The sequence below is a fragment of the Pelodiscus sinensis genome, chromosome 3 (genome assembly GCF_049634645.1).
Source record: "Pelodiscus sinensis isolate JC-2024 chromosome 3, ASM4963464v1, whole genome shotgun sequence".
Classification (NCBI taxonomy): Eukaryota; Metazoa; Chordata; order Testudines; family Trionychidae; genus Pelodiscus; species Pelodiscus sinensis.
This window is the reverse complement of record NC_134713.1, coordinates 175,005,973-175,031,518: the sequence shown is the minus strand read 5'-3', so window position 1 is coordinate 175,031,518 and position 25,546 is coordinate 175,005,973. Positions and strand designations below refer to the sequence as shown.

Sequence of the window (25,546 nt, the reverse complement as noted above, 5' to 3'; positions counted from 1 at the left end):
GGTCATCAAGTCCAGCCCCCTGCTCTAGGCAGGACCAATCCCAACTAAATCTACCCGGCCAGGGCCTTGTCAAGCCGAGGTGTCAACACCTCTAGGGATGGAGACTCCACTACTTCCCTAGGTAACCCATTCCAGTGCTTCACTACCCTCCTAGTGAAATAATTTTTCCTAATATCCAACCTGGACCTCTCCCACCACAACTTGAGACCATTGCTCCTTGTTCTGCCATCTGTCAATACTGAGAACAGCCTTTCTCCATCCTCTTTGGAACCTCCCTTCAGGAAGTTGAAGGCTGCTATCGAATCTCCCCTCACTCTTCGCTTCTGCAGACTAAACAGACCCAGCTCCCTCAGTCTCTCCTAATAGGTCATATTCTCCAGCCCCCTAATCATTTTGGTTGCCCTCTGCTGGACCCTCTCCAATGCATCCACATCCTTTTTGTAGTGGTGGGCCCAGAACCGGACACAATACCTCAGATGTGGCCTCACCAGAGCCAAATAAAGGGGAATAATGACATCTCTGGATCTGCTAGCAATGCTCCTCCTAATGCAGCCTAATGTGCCATTAGCCTTCTTGGCTACAAGGGCACACTGTTGACTCGTATCCAGCTTCTCATCCACTGTAACCCCGAGGTCCTTTTCTGCAGAACTACTACTTAGTTGGTTGGTCCCCAGTCTACAACAATGCTTGGGATTCTTCCATCCCAAGTGCAGGACTCTGCACTTGTCCTTGTTAAACCTCATCAGATTTCTTGTGGTCCAATCCTCCAATTTGTCTAAGTCACTCTGGACCCTATCTCTGCCTTCAGCCGTATCTACCTCTTCCTCTAGCTTAGTATCATCCGCAAACTTGCTGAGGGTGCAATCCATCCCCTCATCCAGGTCATTAATAAAGATATTGAACAAAACCGGTCCTAGAACCGAACCTTGAGGCACTTCGCTAGAAACTGACCGCCATCCTGACATCGAGCTGTTGATCACTACCCGCTGGGCCCGGCCTTCTAGCCAGCTCTCTATCCATCTTACCGTCCATTTATCCAATCCACATTCCCTTAACTTGCTGGCAAGAATATTGTGGGAGACCGTATCAAAAGCCTTGCTAAAGTCAAGGTATATCACATCCACTGACTTTCCCACGTCCACAGAGCCAGTTACCTCATCATAGAAGCTAATCAGATTGGTCAGGCATGACTTTCCCTTTGTGAATCCATGCTGACTATTCCTAATCACTTTCCTCTCTTCCAAATGCCTAAGATGGAATCCTTTAGGATCCTTTCTATGATTTTTCCAGGAATCGAGGTAAGACTGACCAGCCTATAGTTCCCTGGATCGTCCTTCTTCCCTTTTTTGAAGATGGACACTACATTTGCCCTTTTCCAATCATCCGGGATTTCTCCCGATCTCCACGACTTTTCAAAGATAATGGCGAAAGGCTCCTCAATGACATTTGCCAACTCCCTCAGTACCCTTGGATGCATTAAGTCCGGACCCATGGATTTGCGTACGTTTAGCTTTTCTAAATAGTTCCTAACCTGTTCTTTACCCACCAGGGGCTGTCCATCTTCATCCCATCTTGCGTCACTTAGCACATGAGTCCAGGAGCCCACCTTGACCATGAAAACAGAGGCAAAGAAAGCATTGAGTACTTCAGCTTTCCCCATATCATCTGTCACTAGGTTACCTCCTTCATCCAGTAGGGGCCACGCACCCTCTCTGATCACCTTCTTCTTATTAACATGCCTGTAGAAACCAATTTAGTCTTTATTAATGAGAGGATTAACCTTAAAAAAAATCCTTCAAATATTGTTGCGCTTAATATAAATAGAGCTACCTGTATTTGAAGTAGGGATGTCACATTTCAATTAATCAGCTAATCGAGTACAGAGGCCGCAAGGTGTGGTGGAGGGAGGGGGGAAGTGACTAGTCACTTATATCCCTAATTTGAAGTTTTTTCAGTGGTGGTGCCACCCCTTTTTTATCTTTTAAGTTGTAGCAAAAATTATTTGCTGTGAATTTTTATTTTTTCTCCTGTTTTAATAAAATCAAAGTTACTTTGGGGGCAAAAGTTCTCAGATTGTGAAGCTCCTTTCCCCAAAGACACTGCCATATTGTAATATCGTTCTCTTCTAATAAAGTGCAAACACTGAACTTGACATAGACTGCAGCAGCTTCCAGTAATAAGCTAGTCAGGTAATATAATCAAGGAATCATGCAGGATTTTCTCTGTCAATAAGTTGCTGTCTCTTCCTCTCCCCCACTCTACAACTTCTATAACTGAAACTAATTGAATGTGTGATCTCTCTAGAGCAGTGGTCTCCAACCTTTTTACACCCAAGATCACTTTTTAAATCTCCGAACAGGCGAAGATCTACCGCCCCACCCATTTCTTGAAGCCCTGCCCCTTTCTCGAAGCCTCACCCTCTCTATTCTCCCCCTGTCCATCATTTGCTATCCCCAGCCCTTACTTACACACTCTGATAAGCAGTTTATTTTTAAATTATGCGATGCATAAAATTAAAATCACATGATTATAGTTATGAAATAAATGGTCTGTTTTTTATTCATGCTATTTAAATCTAAAATGAAGCATTTATAATTATACATTTTGGGGGTACAGAGTTCTGCGGCTGGGGGCAGGGGAGAGGGAACAGGGTGCTGGGAGGGCAGAGGACAGGTTTCTGCATCTGGGGACAGGATGCCAGTGGGGACAGGAATAGGGACAGAGTTCTGTAGCTGGGAACAGGGGAGTGGGAACAGAATTCTGTGGCTGGGGACAGGAGAGTGGGGATAGAGTTTGGGAAGTGGGGACGGGAGTGGGAACAGAATTCTGTGGCTGGGGACGGGAGTGGGGACAGAGTTCGCGGAGTGGGAACAGAATTCTGTAGTTGGGAACAGAGGAGTGGGGACAGAGTTCTGTGGCTGAGGAGTGGGGGCTGGGGAGTGGGGTGCCAGTGGAGGCAGAGTCTCCCCTGTATCTGCCTCCTCCCAGGATTCCCCCGCCCCGAGAGGGAAACCAGCGCGTGCCTGCCCCGGGGCCAACCCACCCGCGGCGCAGGGAAGCCCCGCGCGCGCATGCCTGCCGCGGGTGCCAACACGCCCCCCCCCCCCCCCCCCCCCGGCGCAGGGAAACCCTGCGCGTGCACGCACCTCCCCCAGGGCTGACTCACCCCTCCCGTGCGGAGCAGGGAGCCAATGCTCCCTACCGCAGTACACCCAGCAGAGCAGCTAGCGCTACTTCTGGAATCGCCGGAAGTGGCGCTAAGCTGTGGGACTTCTGTCCATCCCCTCCATTTTCACTGGAGGTAGGTAGTGGGGCTTCTCGGGGGTGGGAGGGAAATGGGGGCGGGGCGGACAGGACGCCTCGCGATCGACTGGTCGAGGCCTCGCGATCGACTGACCTGTTGGTGACCACGGCTCTAGAGTAAACTTTCAAGCATTCTGAGTATTTAAAAATATTCTGCAAAATTTCTATTTTTGAGTTCTGCTTTTATTTGATCTATACTTTTGACTGTAAAACGTTACTGAATAATGATGATGTGATTTGCTGCACATGTGCATCAGCTCTATTTATGTGTACTTCAAAATATTTCTGTATTCAGAAAGAAATTATTTTCCTCTTCTGTATTCCACTTAGGTTGCCTTGGAAAAAGTTTTTAACTTTGCTGTTTCAAATTTATTTGAGACAAGAGTTGCTGGTCGGATGGTTGCTGACATGTGCCGGGCTGCAGTAAAGGTGAGTGAGAGAACATATGTATTTCACTAGGAGTTATTTAAATAAAAGTTTATTGTTACTTATTGAACCTGCCTTACTTTTGTGGAAAACATTAATTATATTTGGAGACCTAGGTTTTCTTACATTCTTTCTGTAATTATCCCACTTAAAATCTGATAGTTGTAATGTGATGAAAGTGTAACAAGTTAAATAGTTTGTGAATATAATTTAATATCTAAAGGACTTCACATTTGAGGTTCAATTTGTGGTATGCTTTAAATACAACTTTGTGCTTGCTGAGGAGAATTAGAAGCATGGAGTCAAACTCCAACCATTGAAAAGTTTTAGATAGAATGCCAACCAGAACTGAATAAATCACTGTTCTTATTTGTTTACTTTTCTGTTGTAAATAATTCTGTTAGATTATGCTGATTGCTTGTTCTTGATAATGTTTTCAGTGCTGCCCTGAGGAATCTCTGAAGATCTTTGTGCCTCATTGTTGCAGTGTTATAACTCATCTTACCAGCAGTAAGTTAAGAAGTTTTCTAATAGTATTCCACTAGCCTAATACAGGGTGAAGTTTTGTGGATCTAATTTAGGATTGGTATTTTAAAAACAGCATCTACTCCTTTGAGAATATTCTGTTATCTTTTATAAATTGAAGTCATTGATTGAAGAAAAGAATAAGTTAAAAGAGAGTTCTTTTATTCAGAAGCGTATAGAAAGATTCTATTTATACATACATTCTAAAGAAATGTGGTTTCCAAAAGTCATTTCAAGAGATAAATATTAACAAACTTCTTGTCTGCCAGGTTTAATAAAATGACTTATAAGAAGGAATTTGAAGGTTGGGGTGGTTAAACATTCATAAATGTAAGGATGGCTGAGCTTGTTTGTAATAATCAAGAGGCATTAATTTCAAAAATTGGAGAACGTTAAGTTAAGAACATTTAACTTCTATATAGTAACAGTAGAGCTTAACACTTCTGCTCTTCAGATGATGATGTCTTGCATGATGAAGAGCTAGACAAGGAACTACTCTGGAACCTTCAGCTTTTGTCAGAGGTATTACAAAGAATATTAAAAGTTAAATGCTGGTTGTCTTTTTGTATGTCTGTTTCATCATTGGCTCAACTTTAGTGCCATTGGGGAAAAAAGTTCATTTACATTATTGCCCTGTTATACTTAAATTTTATATGTAATATTTCATATGGTCTTTTTCCATAAGAATTAAGCAAAAGTATATTATAAATATATTTTATACATTGCAGAAAATAAATATTCTAATTATATGGGAAATAAATTTAAAGTATTAGGTTCTAATACCAATAATGGGCAGGGGAAGAAACTGTCCAAGAGAAGTTATATATTTTACAATGAAATTTGATACACTGATGAAGACAGAAATCTTACATATGATGGAAATTGAACAGCACTGGGACTTGGGGAGGCCATAATGTCAGGAATTGCTGTTTCAATAATCAATATTGTTTCATATAGCAGAAAAAGTGTATGTTTCTATACATATTTAATTAGTCAGTTTATATTAAGTACTATGGACTCGTACCGGACTTTATCCAGTGTTACTGCTACTGAACTTCATTGTTTTTCTTTACTTTTTAATGTTTCTGTCTTTTATTAGATCACTCGAGTAGATGGAAAGAAGTTGCTGCCATACAGGGAGCAGCTTGTGAAGATTCTTCAGCGAACCCTACATTTAACCTGTAAGCAGGGTTACATTCTGTCTTGTAACCTACTGCACCATCTTCTTCGTTCTACTACACTTATCTACCCCACAGAATACTGCAGTGTGCCAGGTGGCTTTGACAAGCCTCTTTCTGAATACTTTCCTATCAAGGCAAGGATTTTCATTTATTTAGGATTAGAAGATTTGACAACCTTTTTAAAAATGCTTCTCTATTTTATTTGTGTTTATTTCAAGGTTTATCAACACAGTGATTATGGAAAGTGTAATTGAAAGATGCTTTAAACTTTGAAACCTGCATTGCAAATTAGTAGCTGTATTAACCTTGAAAGTTATTCTGGTAGCAGAAAAGATTCATGCTAAATATTATGTTGAATCGCTTAATGACATGGAACATATCTTTGCGGATGTTCACAATACTACATGTAAATAATATACAGGCAGTCCCCGGGTTACATGGATCCGACTTACATCGGATCCCTACTTACAAACGGGGTGAGGCAACCCCGCACTAGCTGCTTCCCCCCAGCAGACCAGGGAGACGCGAAGCTAGCGCCCCCCCCCCCCCCCGCAGCAGACCAGGGAGACGCGGAGCGGCTTTTCTCAGCAGACACCTCAGCTTGAGAATAAAGGACTGAGGAAAGTGAGGTGTGGGAGAATAAAACTGATCTCTGGAGAAATGTTTGGCTAGAGTTTCCCCTACAATATGTACCAGTTCCGACTTACATACAAATTCAACTTAAGAACAAACCTACAATCCCTATCTTGTACGTAACCCGGGGACTGCCTGTAAAGCAAAGCTGATGATTATAGATTTGTATTATGCCTAAACTTTGCAATTTATGAATTGACTTGAAATCTGACAATCATGAAATGCAATGATATAAATTGCTGTTAACTTTAAAGTTGAGCAGTAAGTTTTGGGTTCCTCAACACTCCACTGACCCTCATATTTATAGTTATATTTATATATTATGTCCAGGGCTTGCCACGCAGCGGCAAGCTCTGCCGGCTTGTAATCTACTCGCCACGGGGGAGTAGATTACACTAATTGTCGAGCCCTGTTTATGTCTATACCTAGAAAATATTAACACGTTTGATACAGTCTCCCAAAGCATCATTACCTCACCTCTATATTTGATAAGCCAACCGTATAGCCCTTCCTATTCTTTTTTTCTCCTCATGGGATTGTACCATTTCATGAAGAGTACGAAATGTATGCAAAATAAATAAATATGAACATGTGGGTTTTTTAAGAATCTGATTTTTCTACTTGTTTGCCCTTTGTTTAGTCATTGGTACCACTAGAAGTGGTTGGGAAACATGACTGTTTTCTAAAATATCTCTCAAATAAATATTAGACATATTTTAAGAGTAATGTTTAAAGAAAAATAATCAGAATAATGTAGAGAGAAATAACGCCGTCACATTTAAAATTCAGTTAAAATACAAATAGATTGATTCTGTATCATGTCTGAACTCTGTCTAGAATCATGAAATAAGGTGTCCATTCGTAATACAGGTGTGAGTTGCTGCAGCACAAACTCCATCTGGTCTCCTGAGCCATCCCAAAAAGTGTTAATGCCAGACTTAACTTCAGAACTATCCTCTAAATCTGAGCAGCAAGTTCCTGAGCCAGTTGTTTCTCTGGAAAAAATATTGAGCTGAAGTGAAGAAGCAATATGAGGAACGTGTTATCGTTCTCTGTTATGTATCGCCTCTGTAGTTAGATAAGTTTTAGGTTGTGTACGGGACTGCATTTATACTACGTGGATCTAATCTGTGATTAGGACTCCTGGGTTCTACAAAATCTCTTTCAGTGCATACTAGCTAACGGTAGTCCAATTTTTATGTTAACATGACTATCACTTTTCTTGGCTAAAATATGAATTAGAACTGATTACCTCAGATGATCTTAATGTCTCCAAACTGGATAGAACATTAGTGCATCACAAGGGAATTCATATAGGCTTTTAAAATTACTAGACTGAATTTTGATGACCCGGGATGGGAATATCAAACTTAAAATTTGTTTTTTATAATAAGTATAGCTAATACTTCAGGATTGTTCTAAGTAGCTAGTGATTAAAAACCGATTAAATAGGACCTCTGATTTAAAGGTCAAAAGTCAGAGTTAGAATTGGGGTATGTCCTGTATCCATCACCTGTAAATGAAAGACTGTGTCAAATAGAGCGTCCGCCTCAGTGAGATCATGGAAATTTATCAGCGATTTATTCCTAGCAAGAATATTTTTTTAAAGTCTAGATATTGGTTGCAGATTTCATATTGTTCTTGGTTTGCCAACTAGATTTGAGTATAAATTTAACTCCTTGAGCTGACAGTATATTTTTACTTAGTCTTAGATTTGAAAGTTATATTATTCATATCTGTTAACTTTTTAATAAATGTTTGCTTCATATTTTTCAAAGAGGAAATGTCTTTTTGTTTTTATTATTTTAGGACTGGGGTAAACCAGGCGATTTGTGGAACCTGAATATCCAATGGCATGTTCCTTCATCTGAGGAAATAACCTTTGCCTATTACTTACTGGATTCTTTTCTTCAGCCAGAGCTCACCAAATTAGAGCACTATGCAAATGGAAAACAAGAAATGTCTAGGTCAGTAGTGTCATGTGGGATGTACTAGGAGACTCTGTCCATATGTATAGTAAGAATGTAAAATTTAACTGCTTAACTGATTAAAGGGGAGCAGGTGTGGGAGGAAGGTTGTTCCATCCTGTTAGTGAATTAGAAGATCCAAAGTGCATTACATTCCTGCAGAGTAGATAAGTTGCTAAAATTGCACATAAAAAAGAAACATCTTTTATTAAAAAAAAAAGAAAAGAAAAGAAATTGTCTTCACTTCTAATTTTCTTACATTAAATTTTTTTACTTCCAGAGATGATGTACAGCAGAGTCTCACTATAGTGCACAACTGCTTAATTGGTTCGGGGAACATTCTACCTCCTCTAAAAGGAGAGAGGATAGCTCACCTGTAAGTAAGCTGTGTTTTATGTAGGTTATCAATAATTAAAACATTGTTAGTAATATATTTAGTACTATACTTGTAAACATGGTAATGTTTAATTTATTACTTCGGTTCTTATTTTTGTTATTGCACATCGGATTCTAAGACAGAATTAGTTTTTGGAGGCATTCTTTGAAAACAAAACTTATCTAATCACACTAAGAAAATGCATGGTTTCAGGTCTGTGTTTATAAAAACAGTTAGATATATAAGTTGTGAAATATTACTTAACACACATACTTTTCATATACACCTGTTTAATATGCTTTATAAAGGTAAGTAATGAGTATTGTATCATTGCTTTAGTTTTCCATATCTATGTATAATAGTGACAGAAAGAGATTAATTGATTTATTCCAAATGATGTAGTTAAATAGTGGTAGAGTCCGTTTGGTAGTTCTCAAGTTGTGACTTTTCACCCTCAGGCTCTCTGCCTTCCCCCATGAGTGCACACACTGGATCAAACAGGCTGTTTCCCTTCTGCTAAAATTGCTCCATTGTCCAGTATTCAGGCATTCATTTAAAATATTTTTATTTTGACTGATCACAAAAAGAATACATTCAGTGTAAGCCAGTCTACTGTTGTCTTATTCAGATTCTTAAATCTGAAAGAATAATGCTATTAGGGCTCTGAGTGTTCCATGGTCTTTATACTAAGATGTTAACTTCAGAAAATTTCAGAAATTGAATTTTGCGGCTGTTACATTAAAAGAGCAGATTTAGTTCCATTTCAGTTAGGTTACTGAATAACCATGCAAACGTGTAAGACCAGCCATGAATCTGGCTACCAGCACTTGTGTACTTTGGACTTGAGAAAATATACTACAATAAATTGTAATTGTGAAAGTACAGGAACGTATATGTTTCATGTTAGTAGTTCAACATTAATTCTGTTCATTGTGCTATAGTTAAGAACATTTGGGCTATTGTTGAGAAATTAAAATGTGACCATGAGTTAAAATATGTTCCTTCTGTTATCACAAGATGGTGAAGCAGGCCCACAGATTTGGGTGGCAATTCCAAGAGGCTTGTGGCCCTTTAAAAATGCTGCGTCAGCATGTGCAAAGGTGCTCCAGACTCCTGCATGTGGTGCTTCAGTGAGATGCGGGTGGTGGCAATGCACCATCCAGGCAGCACCCTGCCTTTTCCATTTGAAGCCCTCCCCCTTCCAGGCTTGCAATTCTTTTGTCTCCCTTGGATTGAAGAACTCTTCCAGCATGTAGAGCTCTATTACAGCTTTTATATCTGGAGTTTACACTGGTCAGAAAATGAGTGCTGCGGTACTTCACCCAAATAGCAACCTCTGGAAACATTCTGGTTGAGTGGGAGTCCATGCCAGAGTGGGAGCTTGGGAAGTGGGAGTGGAAAGGCGTGGTATTGTCCCTGTCCTATTCTGTTGGTCAGTGTGGGAGGATAGTGGGGCAATGGCTCCCACAACAACCTGTTGCTGTCCTCCTATCCTTGTAGAGCCGTGGTCACCAACCCGTCGATGGCGAGGCCTCGAACAGTTGATCGCGAGGCGTTCGGGCAACCCCGCCCCTCATTTTCCACCCACCCCTGAGAAGCCCCACTGCCTACCTCTAGTGTAGTGCCGGCTTCCCGCGGGGTGGACGGAAGTCCTCTCAGAAGCCCGCGGCACTTTCGGGGGTTCCGGAAGTGTGCGGGCTGCTTCCCCTCGCACAGCTCTGTTGCATGCTGGGGGCGGGGGCGTTGGCCCTAGAGGAGGAGTGCAGGGGCTTCCCTGCACCGCTGGTGCCGGAGGGGTGAATTGGGCGCAGGGGTCACCCTGCGCCGCGGGAGCGGGAGTCCGCCTCGGGGTTTGGCCGCGTTGCGGGAGGGAAGGGAGTTGGCCAGGCCAGGCTGGGCTGCGCCATGGGAGGGGGGTTTGATCCCAGGGCAGGCACCCGTGGGGGTTGGCCATGCTGCAGAAGGAGGTTGGCTGTGCTGCGCCACGGGAGGGGGGTTTGGTCCCGGGGCAGGTGCCCACGGGGGTTGGCCGTGCTGCGGGAGGGGAGGGGCCGGGCTGCGCTGCACCACGGAAGGGGGGTTTGGCCTCGCCATGGGAGGGGTGGGGGTTGCCCCGGTGCAGGCTCCCGTGGGGGTTTCCCTGCGCCGTGGGGGGCCCGGAGGAGGCATGTTCTGGCTTCCCGTGGGGGGGGCAGGGGGAGAGAGAGAATCCTGGGAGGGAGGCAGATGCAGGTGACTCTGCTGCCACTGACACCCTGTCCCCGCTCCCCAGACTCCACTCCCCTGTCCCCAGCTACAGAACTCTGTCCCCACTCCCGTCCCCATTCCCCTGTCCCCAGCTACAGAACTCTGCCCCCACTCCCGTCCCCACTCCCCGAACTCTGTCCCCACTGGATGCTTGTTTGTTTAGTGTGCTGGATGTTTATAGCCAATTGCCTGATCAGCAGATTAGTCGAGGGTAAAAGTGAATATGATCGAGGGTAAGTGAATAGGCCCGAGGCGATGCCACATCATCAGACAGATTAGCTAGAGCTGAAAATCCGTTGTTGACATCAGTACAAAACTGTTGGATAAACTTGACATGTAAAGTGCATCATAAAATTTCTTCATCACTGAGGTCTTACTTGTTCATTGGCGTATCAGTGACATAATGGTGGTCTGTGTTCTACACTATGATATACTCTACAGGAGGTGAAGAGACACCTATTGCATGTAATGATGTGAACCAGCTCCTTCTGAGTGATGTCGTATTGAGAAATCCATGACATTTGGTGTATGCATCACCGCTTGAACCATGAACCAAGAATGGAAAGGTTCTGAGAGGCACAGAATGTAAGCAAGCAGCAAGAGTTATCATTGGGTGTGCCTGAGCCATAATCACCGATGATCTGTTGAAACCCAGTTTGTAGGAAGTCAGTAACTGCATTTAGGTCCCCCAGGATCACAAGATTATCATGTGAAGGGATTATGCATACTAGCTGTTCTAGTTGATCATAGAAACTACCTTTAACTGAGTAATAGAGTCACAGAATACTAGAACTGGAAGGGACCTTGAGAGATCATCAAGTCCAGTCCCCTGCCCTCAGGGTAGGACCAAGCACCATCTAGATCAGGGATCAGCAACCTTTCTAAAGTGTCATGCCAAGATTTTACCCTCCTGCTCTGGGCTGTGCTGCTTTCCCGGGGAGAGGGGCTCTCTCCACCACGCACCCGGTGGACCACCTGGCTCAATGCAAACTTTTTCACGAACTACCAGTTGCTAATGGAAATTCATAGTTAATTACTCCAGAGACATTTTGCTAGTGCTGCAGCTAGGGAGAATGGTTTAATTTAAATTATTAAACAGACTACACATTTTAACTTTCTCATGTTTATCAAATTTAATTTTAAACAATGTAAAATATTAATTTATGTCCAATACAAAAAGTTTCAGTGTTTTCTTTCTTTATGGCAGGGATGGGAAACCTTTTTTGGGTCGGGGGCCACTGACCCACTGAAAAATCAGTTGGGGACCACACAAGTGAGAAGCAAAAAAAAAAAAAAAACTCCTCCAATAATCCCCAACCCTCACTGATGTGACATTCCCCCCTCCCCATTTGAGACACCTCACTCATCTGGTGCTCCAGCCCCATAGGGCGAGGGGAAGAGACAGGGAAGACTGAGGTTCAGGGCCTCCCATAGGCCAGATTTACTTTTCTGGGATTCCAGGATTAGTGGATTTTGCGGTCCCTTTAGGTTCTTGGGGGGGGGGGGGATGAGGGGTTCAGTGTGTGGGGTAGGGCTGCCAGCGAGTGGGATAGGGATGAGGATCAGGATGTGGGAGAGAGGTGTGGGGTGCAGAATTGAGAGAGGTTGTGAGCTTTGGGTGGGAGGCAGGTTGCAGAAGTAGGCTGGGAGTAGGGTGTCTGGCCATGGGGAGGGAGCAGAAGCAAGGGAGGGTGCAGTATGTGGCCAGGAGGGAGTGTGAAGGAGTAACAGTGGATGCAGGAGCAGGGTGGGAGTAGCTGTCTGGCCAGGACGGAGGGTGTCTGGCCAGGAAGGAGGGTCCAGGAGCAAGGGAAGGTGCAGATTCTGGCCAGGAGGAAGGGTGCAGAAAAGGACTGGGGGTAGTGTGTCTTGACAGGAGGGAGGATGCAGTAGGGGGTTTGGGGTAGAGTATCTGGACAGGAGAGAGAGTGCGGGAGCAAGGGAGGGTGCTTGGTCTGGAGAGATGCTGTTCTGGACACTGGCACAGTCTCTGCCTACAGTCCCCCGGGGTCCTATACACAGGGGCTGCTCCGGATGAGAGCATCCCCTGTCTGCAACAGGCCCTTTGCAGGGCTGGAGCAGCCCCCTGCCCATAGTAAGTGGTGAGCTGCTCCAGCGTCCTCCAATTACCAGTTAATTAGAACAGGTAAGCATCATCCATTGAGACTAAGGAAGTTGTTCCATGTAATTGTGGGATAGTTCTGAATGACTCTCAGGCTCTGATTCAAATGGGTCTGCATCTATACTGCACAGTAATAGGGTCCTGAATCCTGGATTTTATCTTGAAATCGAGGTTGGACCTCTAGTGATGCAGTGTCATGGGACCCTACGTCTGGGGCCTGAGTTAATGCAATTGCAGTATAGTTGCATAGGGGGTCCTATGGGGCTCCAATCCATCCCTATTAGTAGAGGAAGGTGGGAGGAGTTCTTAGAGGGGTCACACGGCACCCTTTACTTCCGGCCATGTGTCCCATCTTGATCCCAGAAGTATTACCCCAGGGATGGGACTTCCTGTTGCAAGTGCACGTGGCTAATGGGATTGGGGCATGGCTAGTGTGTCCCCATTTTTGGTTCAGAAAGTATAATCACTGTAACGATAGCACCTGGTGATTTTAGGGATTCAGCTTGTTTGGAGACAAACAAAAGTTATCACAAAGCAAACCTGAAGGTTTATTTTATTTCAACAGTAATTGCTATTTAATTTCCCCAACAACCTTGATTTAATATTTAACATCAATCCTCAAGTGTGTGTCTAGCAAACATACCAGAAATAATTATTCATTTGTCTAAACACACCTAGGCAATAGTATTCTTTTTAATGGTACATTGGGGGTCTGTTACAGGAATTTACTTTGTGGTTGACAGACTCTTCATATTGTACCTATTTATGAATACCTTTATAAAATTATAAAATGTATCTTCAATCCCTAATCTACACTAGTATCTCTCTTGTTTTTACAAATGAGTTCCCTTTGTTCTTGGTGGTGTTCATTAAACAAATAAACTTTTTCTACATTCAAGTTATCTTTTCTATTGTATATGGATCACTTGATGATTACCTGATCCATTCATTCTATCTGAAGCACCTTGCATTGACCGCTGTCAGAAGGCAGCATACTGGGCTAGATGGACCATTGGTCTGACCCAGTATGGGCATTCATATTGTATTTCTAATAAATTTAAGAAAGCATTGCTCAAATTAAATTAATGTCAGTCAGTCAGTCATGTTTCGATCAATAAGTGTCAAAAAAACAAAGTTTAAATATGTAAGGAAGGAAGTTTTTAGGTTTAAATAAAAGTATAAAATTAAAAACTAATTATAAAAATTAATAATCATCCATCCAAATAAAAATGTCACAGGCTCTGTAACAGAAGGGTCATTCATTTCCAATAAGATCTGAATTACCTGTTATAATTAACCTTTATTTTCGTATAGAATTTCCAGGTTTTACATATGAGAAATTTTTCATATGGTGAACTTTTAATTTTCTGAAGCTTCAGGGGATAGCCAAGTTCGTCTGTACAGAATAAACTTAAAAAACAACAAATAGTCTGGTAGCACTTTATAGACAAAACGTGTAGATGGTATCATGAGCTTTTGTGGGCACAGCCCACTTCTTCAGATAACCGCAGTTTTGAGTTTAGGATGTGCAGACCGAAAATTTTCTGTTGTGCAAAAATTATATTTATGTAGAGGACTAACATCTTTAAAATAACACTTGTAAACAGTTCTGCTTAACCTTTTTTACAAAGGAAAATTGGGTTAGGGCTTAATAAACTGATATGTCTTGATTTTCAAACTAATAATTTACTTGGCTGGACAAATGAAAGTGTTTTCTCTGGCAATAATTTAAGATGGATTCATATTCCCGGTTCCCTTGCTTTAGGAGTGCTCTCACCAATAGCTCTCCTATGAGTGTGAATTATCGTGGATACTATTACTCATCGTTCTTTTTCCTTTGTTGATGGGGGAAGCTCTATTATACCAACTTCCTTGCTTGTTTAAAATACATTTCTTAAACTTGTTATAGTTAAAGCAAGATGTTTCTTTCTGTGTTTTGAAATGTTTTCTGTAAGAAAACTGTTTTGACCCTTTTTCAGTGTTCTTAATTTACTTTGTCTTGTCTTGTTTGTTTGTTTGGTTCTGTTTCTGGTTTACTTTTCTTCAATGTCAAGCTAATGCACCCCAGGGACTTTAAAGTATACTCCTTACATACCAATGAATAATCCTCTTATTTCATAGGCTCAGAGTCAATGGCCTTGTTTCATATGTAATTACTTCATCAGTTTGTCACTTATCATCATTTAATAACTGTGGTAGCTACAGAGTGTTTAAAGAAAAGTCCAGCAATGTAATTGTGTAGTTTGGAGCATCGGTTTATTTGTGAGTTGGATATCTGCTGTAACCAAGGACTCTGAGAGTGCCTCACCTAGTTAGTGATCAAAAACTTCAGAGGGGTAGCCATCTTAGTCTGTAACTGGAAGAACTTAAAAAAACAACAAATAGTCTAGCAGCACCGTAAAGACTAACAAAACATGTAGATGGTATCATGAGCTTTTGTGGGCACAACCCACTTCTTCAGTTTTTCTAGTTAGTGATGTTGGGCTTCAATAATTTAGTTTCTATAACACTCTCACTTTCGTAAACTTGCTTTTCTAAAAATACATAATTCCTTTATTTATATTTTAAGAATGGAATTTTGAAAGCAGCACAGGTCCTATTCATTGTTACCTGACTTAAATCACTTGGCATGTTTGAAATCCTTTCTTAAATAAAAAATAAAATACTGGGTACTCCATTTTAGGTGCCTGCCATATTACTGTGTAATTTGTCTCAGCAATTTTTTCATACATATATAACAGGTACATATAAAATAATCAAAAGGAAATTAATTACTGTTTAATGCACACTGTATTTGACACACAAAATGCATGGCTGCAGGAGGTCAGAGTTGAATACTGTTGCTGTATTTTAAAAAGGAGGTAGATAAATTTATGGCTAAGGTTTGAAGCTATGCTAGCTGTTATAAAAGTCTTTAGTCTGTAAGCAGATTGTCATGGGTATAGGAAGGCATCCTTCTTTCTCATTTTGTCTGAAACATACTTTTTTTGCCTGGAGAGGGGGATTTTCCATTTTTTGTCAGAAGTGTCACGATGTTAGAGGCAGAAAGTGGGTTTTATGAATCATTGGCCTGAACAAGTGCGTGCTACTTTCTCCCTTTGTAGTATTCTTTTTATCTGGTAAAGATAATGTTTCAGAAATGCTCTTTGACTAAGACATAGTCTTACAATGTAAGAAGAAGAAAGTAGTTACTGATTTGACTTTGATGTACTGAGTGACTTGTGAGTTCTACTGTAGGCCAGGCAGAGGATGGGAGGAAGTGGTCTGGTCAGCTTTCAACCCATCTAATACAGGCGTATTGTGGCTGAGTGAAAAAGCCTAGGGATTTAGTATCTCTGTAGTAGTGCTGGTGAGTTAAGGTCCTGAATAGTCAGTCAAAAGCTTTAGTGATGTGTGGTTTATACCCTGGTTGCAGAAATAAACATTTTGTGTGATACTTATTTTCACACAGTATTTGTGTACATAACATTTTTATGTACGCAATCTCCTGTTATGCTCATAGGGTCTTCATAACATTGGTAGAGATTATAAATAACTTAATTACCTTTTATATGTAATGAAGCTCATGATACTGTAAACCAGGATTTTTCCAGTACAGTTTGCTTAACACATACTTAATGCTAAAAGATTAAGACCTCTTTCACAGCTCTTCAGTTGTGTTCTTCCCCAGCTTCCCATTTCCACAGCCTAAGTACTACTATGGTAACTTTAAACAGCTCTTGTGGGAAAGCAAAAAACAGGGTTACTCACTGAGACTCCATTTTTCCATCTTAAATACAGCTTGATTAAGACGTGTATCACCTCCTCCCTCTTTGCCACAACTGCTATATGAACTTCTTTAGTAACTTTTTCACTCAAGACATGCTGTCTGAAGGTCATGGATGAGAGACCAGTTCTTTTGAATGTGTAAGGTTGTGATGTCATTCAATGAGGGGCAGGGCTAGCTAACCTCTCTTGGCATCTCCAGGAAACTACCCAGCTCTGCTGGGGGAGCTCCACACAGAAAAGGAAACAGTTACTACTCCACGGTGAGTAACCCTGTTTTCTCCTTGTTTCACCTTCAAACTGTTTTCTTTAATTTTGAATCTCATGCGTTAAACATGAAATATTTGGTTTGGCCCATGATCTAATCCTAAACATGACAAGATACTTATTTGTATTTAGGAAAACTTTCCATTAAATTGATGGATTGAAGCCCAACTGACATTTGTTTTTGAAGCTGCATCTTATGACTGGACTGTAATAGGGATAGAGTATCTGTAGAGAATTGGGCAAGGCGCATAATGAAATGTTTTCAAACTAGAAGAAAAAACCTCTTACATTTTCTATTTACAATGGGGGTTTTAGGATTGGTAGTGTGGAGAATTAATTCAACAAATTCCTCCTGATGGTTTAATTTGAATTTATATGTTTTCAGCCTACACAAAGTGTAGGTTTTTTTTTTAAGGCTCCCTCTGAATTGGAGTCAGTGTGGAATGAGATGCAGGAAAAACACAGGAGATTGCTTTTACCTTCTGTTTTGTGGTGTGACTTTATGTATAAAATGAACTGTTATCTTTGTATAAATAGCCTCTCTGAGGGGAATCTTGCTTTTCTGCATCATCTGCAAGTGTAACTGTATCATGTGCTCGTGATAGTGTGTATACTAGAAAAGCTTGCTTTTCAGTAGTTGAAACTAAGCTGCTAATTCAGTGGCTGAGCTATAGTGCTGAATATTAATAAAAAGGAAATCCTATTATGGGACACAGATTATACCTGTCTTCATTTTGAGTATAGAACCTTATGTCATGAGTAGGCTCACTGAGATCAATGGGAATTCTTGTACGGAAAGATAGATACTGTGTGAATAAGGGTATTCCAATCTAGTCATTGATTTTGGATACTATCAGAGCTAGAATTATAAGCTAATGGTCTCCAGATCCTGAAGTGTGGAGTATAGACTTGAGAGAGGTAAAATGTCCCTTTCCCTTGCTTCATAATTTAGAGATGTTGCTGCAGAATATGGCTTGTTTGCAGAAAACGATGGATTCTTCTGCTGACAGACTTCTGTCTGAAAGCAATAGGATCTAGTTCAGGAAAAACTGTTGTGCTGGTGTAATCATGGTACAATGCCTTTTACTGCCTTGAGTATAGTTACTATTTACAGACTTATCCATTGGTGGCTGTAGAAACAGATAAAGCATTCATTTTTAATACTAGCTTTCTTTATATCTTAGAAATAATTTTTATAATAGCACTCATTTAGCAGTTGACATTATCCCCAACGTACTGCACTAAAGAAGTTAGCCTAATCTGTTTTGTTTTTTTTAAGAAACAGATTAAAATTATTGATACTACTTCCTTGCCTATCAGAGAAGGGTTGTCTTTTGTTTGGGGACACTGTTAGCTGAGGCCAGAAATCTGTCTTCTTGAGTGTCTTTATATTCCCACTTATGGGCTGCGTCTCGACTGGCAAGCTTTTCCGCAAAAGCAGCTGTCTACACTGGCCGCTTGAATTTCCGCAAGAACACTGACGATCTCATGTAATATTGTCAGTGTTCTTGTGGAAATACTATGCTGCTCCCATTCGGGCAAAAGCCCTCTTGCGCAAATGCTTTTGCGCAAGAGGGCCAGTGTAGACAATGCGGTATTGTTTTGCGCAAAAAAGCCCTGATCGTGAAAATGGCTATCGGGGCTTTCTTGCGCAAAACCATGTCTAGATTGGCAAAAACTTTTCCGTTAAAAGCATTTGCAGAAAATTGTGCCAGTCTAGATGTAGCCATGGAGTATTACCCTCCTACTGGTGCCTAATGATAGAACCTTCTCCAGGCAGTCCATTTAGAGCCATAGTGTCTAAGAAGTTCTGAAGCAGCTGTAGTGAATTAGCCATATTATTCTTAAAATGTAAATAATGTAATGTACAAAATGTAAAGCCAACTAGGGGCAAGCATGTTGGACACCATGGAGTTAGAGTGTTCATATGTCCCCTGCTACCTCACTGCTCAGCATTTTTTAACATTCTGAGGACAAGGCTATGTGAAGGGGCACAGAGATCTCTACTGCTTTGCTTCCTTCTCACCGGGTGCCAAAGTTGGAAATGAATCCCCCTCTCGTTCACTCAGAACTGCCCCCCCCCACGTTATTTGTTTCTTGTCAATTGTTTAACATGGTTGCTAGTGATAAGTATAGATAATTAAGTTAGTAGCTCAGTTCCAGGTTATGATAGAATCACATTTTTTTAAAAAGAAAGAAGCTGTGGATTTGAGAGATGTACTTTGTGCCCGGTTGACTAATGAGAGTTGGAGATTCTCATTATATGCGTCAAGTGATTGGGAAAGAGACACTCTCCTGGGCATTCCATCTACTGGACTTTAATGCCTAGAGCATTCAAGGAAAGGAACAGTTGGCAGCACCTTCTCCTTACAGAGGTACTTGAAACTAAAAATCCTCTGATCCAGGCATTCATCAAATCCAATGTCTAAGAGGCCAGTTTCAGTTCCTGTGAGTTCTTCCATCAAGTAAGAGCTGTGTAAAGGTGCCAGGAAATTGGAACACTCATCGTTTCCAGCTCTGGATCCTGCTTCTCAAGCAGTCAGGTTTTTGGAAGGTACCATTAATGGAGATGGGAAGACTACTGGTGACAGAATCGAGAGCCATGCTGTTGGGTCTAGCTGTGTCAACCCCAAAGAATCCTTGGAAAAGATGGCCATTGTTAGCAGAGTAGGAGTCCACATGTCAGAACCATCCAGCCATGGCTCCAAAACAAAGGGTGGTTGCGTTTTCAGCTTCAAGAATCATGGGTGCGGATTTAAGTACTTCCCCCAGATCCTTTGCCATCTGAGGGTGCGTCTAGACTACATTCCTCTTTTGAAAGAGGAATACAAATGTGGGAAATAAAAAATGCAAATGAAGTGCTGATTTACAAATCTCATGCTTCATTTGCATAATCTCGTCTGATAGCTTTTTCAGAAGAGATTTTTTTTAGAGGGGGAAAAAAACAGTCTAGATGGGGTTCTTTCGAAAAAAAATCCTTTTTCGAAAGAACTCTTATTCCTGAAAAAATGAAGCTTACAGGGTTCTTTCAAAAAAGGGTTTGTTTTTTTCAAAAGAACCTTGTCTAGACTGCTTTTTTTCTGAAAAAAATCTCTTCCGAAAAAGCGATCTGATGAGATTATGCAAATGAAGCTCAAGATTTGTAAATCAGTGCTTCATTTACATTTTTTATTTTCCTCAGTTGCATTCTTCTTTCGAAAGAGGAATGTAGTCTAGATGCACCCTGAGTCTTTGATGCCAGCATGAATCTCTGCTCCGGTTCTGGTCCATCTTCTACTCCAAAGAGGAATTTTACTTTAGTGCTTTGTATGCATCATTTTATTTCTGAGCATTCCTTGGATCTGAATGAAAAACAGAAGATCTTGAGAAGAGACATGCTTTGCCTGTTCCTAGATTTGTGTTATGTTAATCAGAAAAATGGAGAGCAGGGGAGATTATTAGCCTTTTTCTTGACCTGTCTATTTCTCCTCCTCCTCAGACTCCTATAGGATCATCACATAGAACTTTCCTTTTTTTTCCTGTCCTCCCTCCAGCTCTTTTGCTGTCTCCAGTGTGTTCCATTGTGAATCTGAGGCCTGATTTGTATCCAAAGGAGGCTAGAGGAAGAATAAAGAAACTTGTTTCCCCCTAGTTCATGCCTCCTTTTGGTCCCCCTCCTACATGTGTATTCCTGAATCCCAGGTTTTGGGGGATATCGAAAATCCAGGGTTCTATAATCTTATATGTGGCTGCCATAGAAATTTTTCTGTTGAAGGTGTGACTAGGGAGGTGATGTTTCATCTGTAGAGGGTCCGGCAGTACATCTGTCTGCATTTCAAATCTATGTCTGATACCTCTCATGTCTGATACCTCATCATCATTTTCCTCAGTTAAAGTTATTCTCATCCTTTTTGAACAAGAGTGTGCAAACAGACTGCAAACTTGATTTGTCACCAGACATACATGTCAGAGCATGCCGCTTCTCCTTCTGACAATGCTTTATGGTTTCATGATCTGCAAGATCACAAGGTATCCTTCAGTACTCATGGATGGACCCACCCAGCCAATGTTTGACATTGTTAGAGCTACCTACAAGAGTAAGATGTTGTCCCAATCCTTGATGGTCTACTGAAGCCTGCTAAAACTTGCTACTTTTGCAAGCCTAGGAGACCGTTTATTTCAGGTACCTTTGGAAGGGTTTTAGTATTTTTATCACCTAATTCACTTCTGGCGGTGGCTACTTGAACTCTAGGCCAGGAATAGGAAACGTAAGGCACAGGGGCTGGCCCTGGCCCCCAACTTGCCTGGATCCAGCCTCTGAGGCTCTCCACCTCCCAGCATTGAGGAGCCTGAACTGGTGCTCTAGCCTCCCTCCCTGTCCTTGTCGACAGCGGCGCGTCCAGACTGCCCCGATCTGCCGACAAACAGCTGATCATCAGCTGGTCGGCAGAGCATGGCAGCCATTTAAATTTAAATGAAGCCGCGATTATTTAAATCGCGGCTTCATTTCCCTCTGCCTATCAGCCTAATCTACATGGCTCCATCGAGGGAGCCACGTAGTGTAGACACACCCTTAGAGACTAAAACCCACTTCGTCAGATGAGTTGGAGTGGAAATTGCAGAATCCAGAGTATACATAACAGTAAAAGAAATTACTTGTCAAAGTAGGATCAGTGTTAATGAAGCTAACTAAGTCAGGCTGGATGTGACTCATTCGTAGAATGTGATATGGAAATGAGAATATCAAAGGTGGGGAAATTCTCTTTTATAGTGTGTTAACTACTTAAGATCTAGCCTTGGTTGATAGTGTTGAACTAGTAAATGAACTCCATTTCAAGCTGTCTCCTTCTGTAACTGGCTGATATAATTCTTTAGTAGAAGGATGGCTGTTTTCTTTATTGAATATCCAAGAAGGTTAAAACAATTGATAGGTAACTTATTTTGCTGTTATATGTACCCTGGATTCTGTAATTTCCCCTCCAACTCATCTGATTAAGTGGGTTTTAGCCATGAAAGCTCATGACCTAATAAATTTGTTAGTCTCTAAGGTGCCACAGGACTGCTTATTGTTTTTAAAGTTACGGACTAGCATGGCTGCCTCTCTGAATTATATTGGATAGTTCATTTGGCCATTCTTTCAACTTCCCATATTTTGGTAGATTGCTGTTTGTGTATAACATAGGTAAGAAGTTTCTGAAAGTGTTGGCTAATATGTATGCACCTTTGAGAAATCCTGTCCCTAATTGGGATCTTATTTTGGTTTTAACACTTACGAAACAATGTTTTGAATCATTCGCTGATTGTTTGCATTATTTGTCTCTTACAACCACGTTCATTATTACCATAACATCAGACGGAAGGATGAGTGAACTAAATATCTTGATAGCTGACCCCCCAATTATACCTTTTCATAAAAATAAGGTAATTTTTAGGCCATATCCCAGGTCTTTTCCAAAAGTAGTTTCTGAATTTCACATCAGTCAGACAATTAATTTACATGCATTTTCCATCAAAACTGCTTACCAAAAAGGGGTAATCTGTTTTGCATACTTTGGATGCAAAAATAACTCTTCTTGCATATTACTTAAATTTTCAAAAGTCTTGTGTTTTTATTCAGTCACATGGGTTATACCATGTCTTCCCAACTACTTCAAGATGGGTTAAACAATGTATTGTTGAATGTTTCTCATTAGCAAGAATTCCTGTACCTACATGAGTATGGACTTATTCCACCAGAGCTGTGGTAGTTTAAGCCAGTTCCTTGTTGCCAAAATATGCAGGGCTGCAACCTTGAGTTTTGTACACACTTTAATAAATATTTCGATTAGGTTTTCAGGGCTGATGCTAGATTTAGTAGTACTGTGCTTCAGTTTCTATTCATTTAGAACTCTGTTTCCTCCTCCAGGTTATTTTCAGCCCTGCTGATCAAACTATCCATAAGTGGGAGTATACAGAGTCACTCGAAGAAATGAAAATTACTACTTGTAACCAAAATTTGAGATGGCTCTGCATATTCACGCTTCCTACCCACCTTCTCCTTGTCTCGCAGTTCTCTTGTTCTTTGTCTCTGGATTGGTGATGGAAGGAACTGAGGTGGTGGAGGCCTTTGGGCATCCTTATATAGACTCTCAGTCAAAATGTTCAATGATGATGAGGGGAAGTGCAAGAGTGTGAGTACTCAGACACTGCTTGGAGAAGGTTTTACGATTAAACACCAATAGGTGGATCAGTATCCCAAAAGTGGGAATATGCCAAGCCATCTTGAAGAACTCTGGTTATAAATAAGTAACTTTCATTTTTTTAATATTGTTAATGTCTTCCAAATTTGACACATCTATTCATATATATATTAGAAGGATTTATGCTAATTAGCCAACATTTTTCTAAAAATAGGTTTTTCTGTATAGTACCTTCAGTATCTTATTTTAGAGGAAATAGCTCTCTGACTTTAATGCTGCAGCTGTTTGGGAATCAGTGTTTGTTCCCAAACAAATAATTATAAATGGAGCACCCATGTTAATTTTCTTTTCATGGGGAAAAATAAGTGAAAAGTTGTTAGTTGTGCAACATTTATTTTCAAACTTCTTATATAGTGCTGTTAGAAACACAGAAAGGAAAAATAAAATGAAAACTGATTTTCTTGTTAAATTAAGAGCTGTAAAAATTGAACTACAATGTCTTCCTTTTTAATTGATTTAGGATTTAGATTAATGTGTAGATGTGAACATTAAAAATGGTTACATCAGTCAGACTTTACTTTAGAAAGCTGGCCTTTTTCTGCAGTTGTTGACATACCCAGTACCTCATCTAATGTAAGATTGTAGCTCCCTGTTATGTTTTAGGTACCAGTAATATGAGTTCTTGTTCTAGGATAAATATAAACTTAAGTTCTGGTCTTGGCAAGTAAACCTCTCAATTCACCATTTTAAATGTTTCATTTTATCATGGTAGGGTTCTGTGTGCTTGTGCTGAATGTTTAAGCACCTTTTGCCAAGTGAGCAAGCAATAGTAACAATAAAAGGCTGATATTGTTCCTCTTTCTCTTTTTCTAACTTTTTTTTTGCACCATTTCCACCACTGATACAATGGACCCTTTGATTGGTACTGTTCTTGCACTGTTAGTGCAGTATTTATGTAGCTCTTGAATTTCTTTGGAAAGTATCCTGGTGGTTTTTCATTGAAGGTTTGACTCCACTTACTCTTAGTGTCTATGATGTAGCTTTAGAAACAAAACAGGAAAGAAAATGTAAGAAATATTCAAATGACATAGTCTTGTCATCAGATACATTGGCATGCAATGCCACAGTCTGCTGCTTTATTTATGCAACCATGTGCAAAACCCACATTTTACAAGGACTGAGAATGCACAGCTAAAAATTTAGAGTAGAGTCATGTCATAATCTTGGTTAAGCTTTACTTCATAAGAAAAAGCTTGTCCTGTAGATGTATTTTTCTGACTATTATGTACTTTCTTGGCATGGTTATTATTAGTGGTGGGCTTCAGAGACTATCGTGAACAATTGGACCTGGGCACATTGCACACCATTTTTTCGTTTTTAAAGGAAAGCCCATGGGGGGGGGGGGAGCGAGCGAGAAGGGAGGGAATAAGATAATGAATATTTATATTAAGCCTTTCCTTAGACCAGGGCTACTCAACTCTGGAAGCCTCGGGGGCCGCAATGACACTCACAAGCACATGCCAAAGGCCACAACTGAAGTGTGGTTGCATATACATACAAATATATGAAAAGATTAAGGCAAGACTATACAACGCACAGTCCCCATTTAAGTCCGTTCTGCTGATATTAATAAAATGCAATATTTGCCCGATTTCTACCCATATGACGGCACTTTTAATGAGCAATGACAGTCCAAGAATTTAACTATTAAAACACATATCAACAGAAGACCATTATATTGACTTTTTTTTTGTTTTGGCTCTCACCCGCAGACTGCGTGTAGAGCCCCGTGTAAACCCAAACCACATCGCGGGCCGCAAACAAATGGGCTGTGGGCCGCATGTTGAGTAGCCCTGCTTTAGATTTTTATTAATAGTTCCCTGCTATTCAGTAATCTGATTTGCCTGAAAATAACCTTGTAAATAGTTGTATCAGTGCTCTTGTCCCTCATTGTCATGCTGTGCATTAGAAAAAGTGAAAGTCATTTCTAATGCTTGTTAAATGGAACATGTTGAAGATTTTATACCCAAAGTGTCCTTCTCTCTTGGTTTTTACTCTTTCAGAAAAGGCAGACTACCTGACCAATAGGTACTCCTGGGTTTTAGAATGTTAATGATAAATAACAAATAAAATTAGTAAACTAAGCCTTGTGAGTCATCCACTAGCATCAGCCTTACTTTGTTAGGAGAAACCAGTTGTCAACAAAACAAATTTCCTTACCTTGTAATAAAATATGTTTTGTCTTTATGCAGGGTTCCAAGTCTGGTGTCTTTGGAGGAAACAAAACTTTTCACTGGTGTTAATTATGGTAGGTCAATCCTAACACAATTAAATCATTGAGCAGTCCTGTGGCACCTTACAGGCTAACAAATATATTGTATCATGAGCTTTTATGGGTAAAACCCACTTCATCAGATATTAAATCAGGTCATTATGAGAAAATTAATTTCAGGCTCTTACTACATGCATAGCCAATTGACATGTTTACACTTGTGGTTCATTATTAAGAATTAGGTCCAACTAATCACGCGTAGATAAATGTATTGTCTGAAAACATAGAACAATACCGAAAAGAA

General features: G+C 40.8%; 1 protein-coding gene across 2 annotated transcripts in view; it reads left to right on the top strand.

Annotated features, from left to right (window-relative positions):
• PSME4 (proteasome activator subunit 4) overlaps positions 1–25,546 on the top strand; it is a 142,550-nt gene that overhangs the window by 61,182 nt on the left and 55,822 nt on the right. For both annotated transcript variants that reach the window (XM_075925476.1, XM_006122111.4), the window contains 7 exons: positions 3,634–3,732; positions 4,170–4,239; positions 4,709–4,776; positions 5,354–5,569; positions 7,878–8,035; positions 8,316–8,411; positions 25,223–25,278. In XM_075925476.1, coding sequence (XP_075781591.1) covers positions 3,634–3,732; positions 4,170–4,239; positions 4,709–4,776; positions 5,354–5,569; positions 7,878–8,035; positions 8,316–8,411; positions 25,223–25,278 — 763 coding nt within the window. The remainder of the gene's footprint in view (positions 1–3,633; positions 3,733–4,169; positions 4,240–4,708; positions 4,777–5,353; positions 5,570–7,877; positions 8,036–8,315; positions 8,412–25,222; positions 25,279–25,546) is intronic.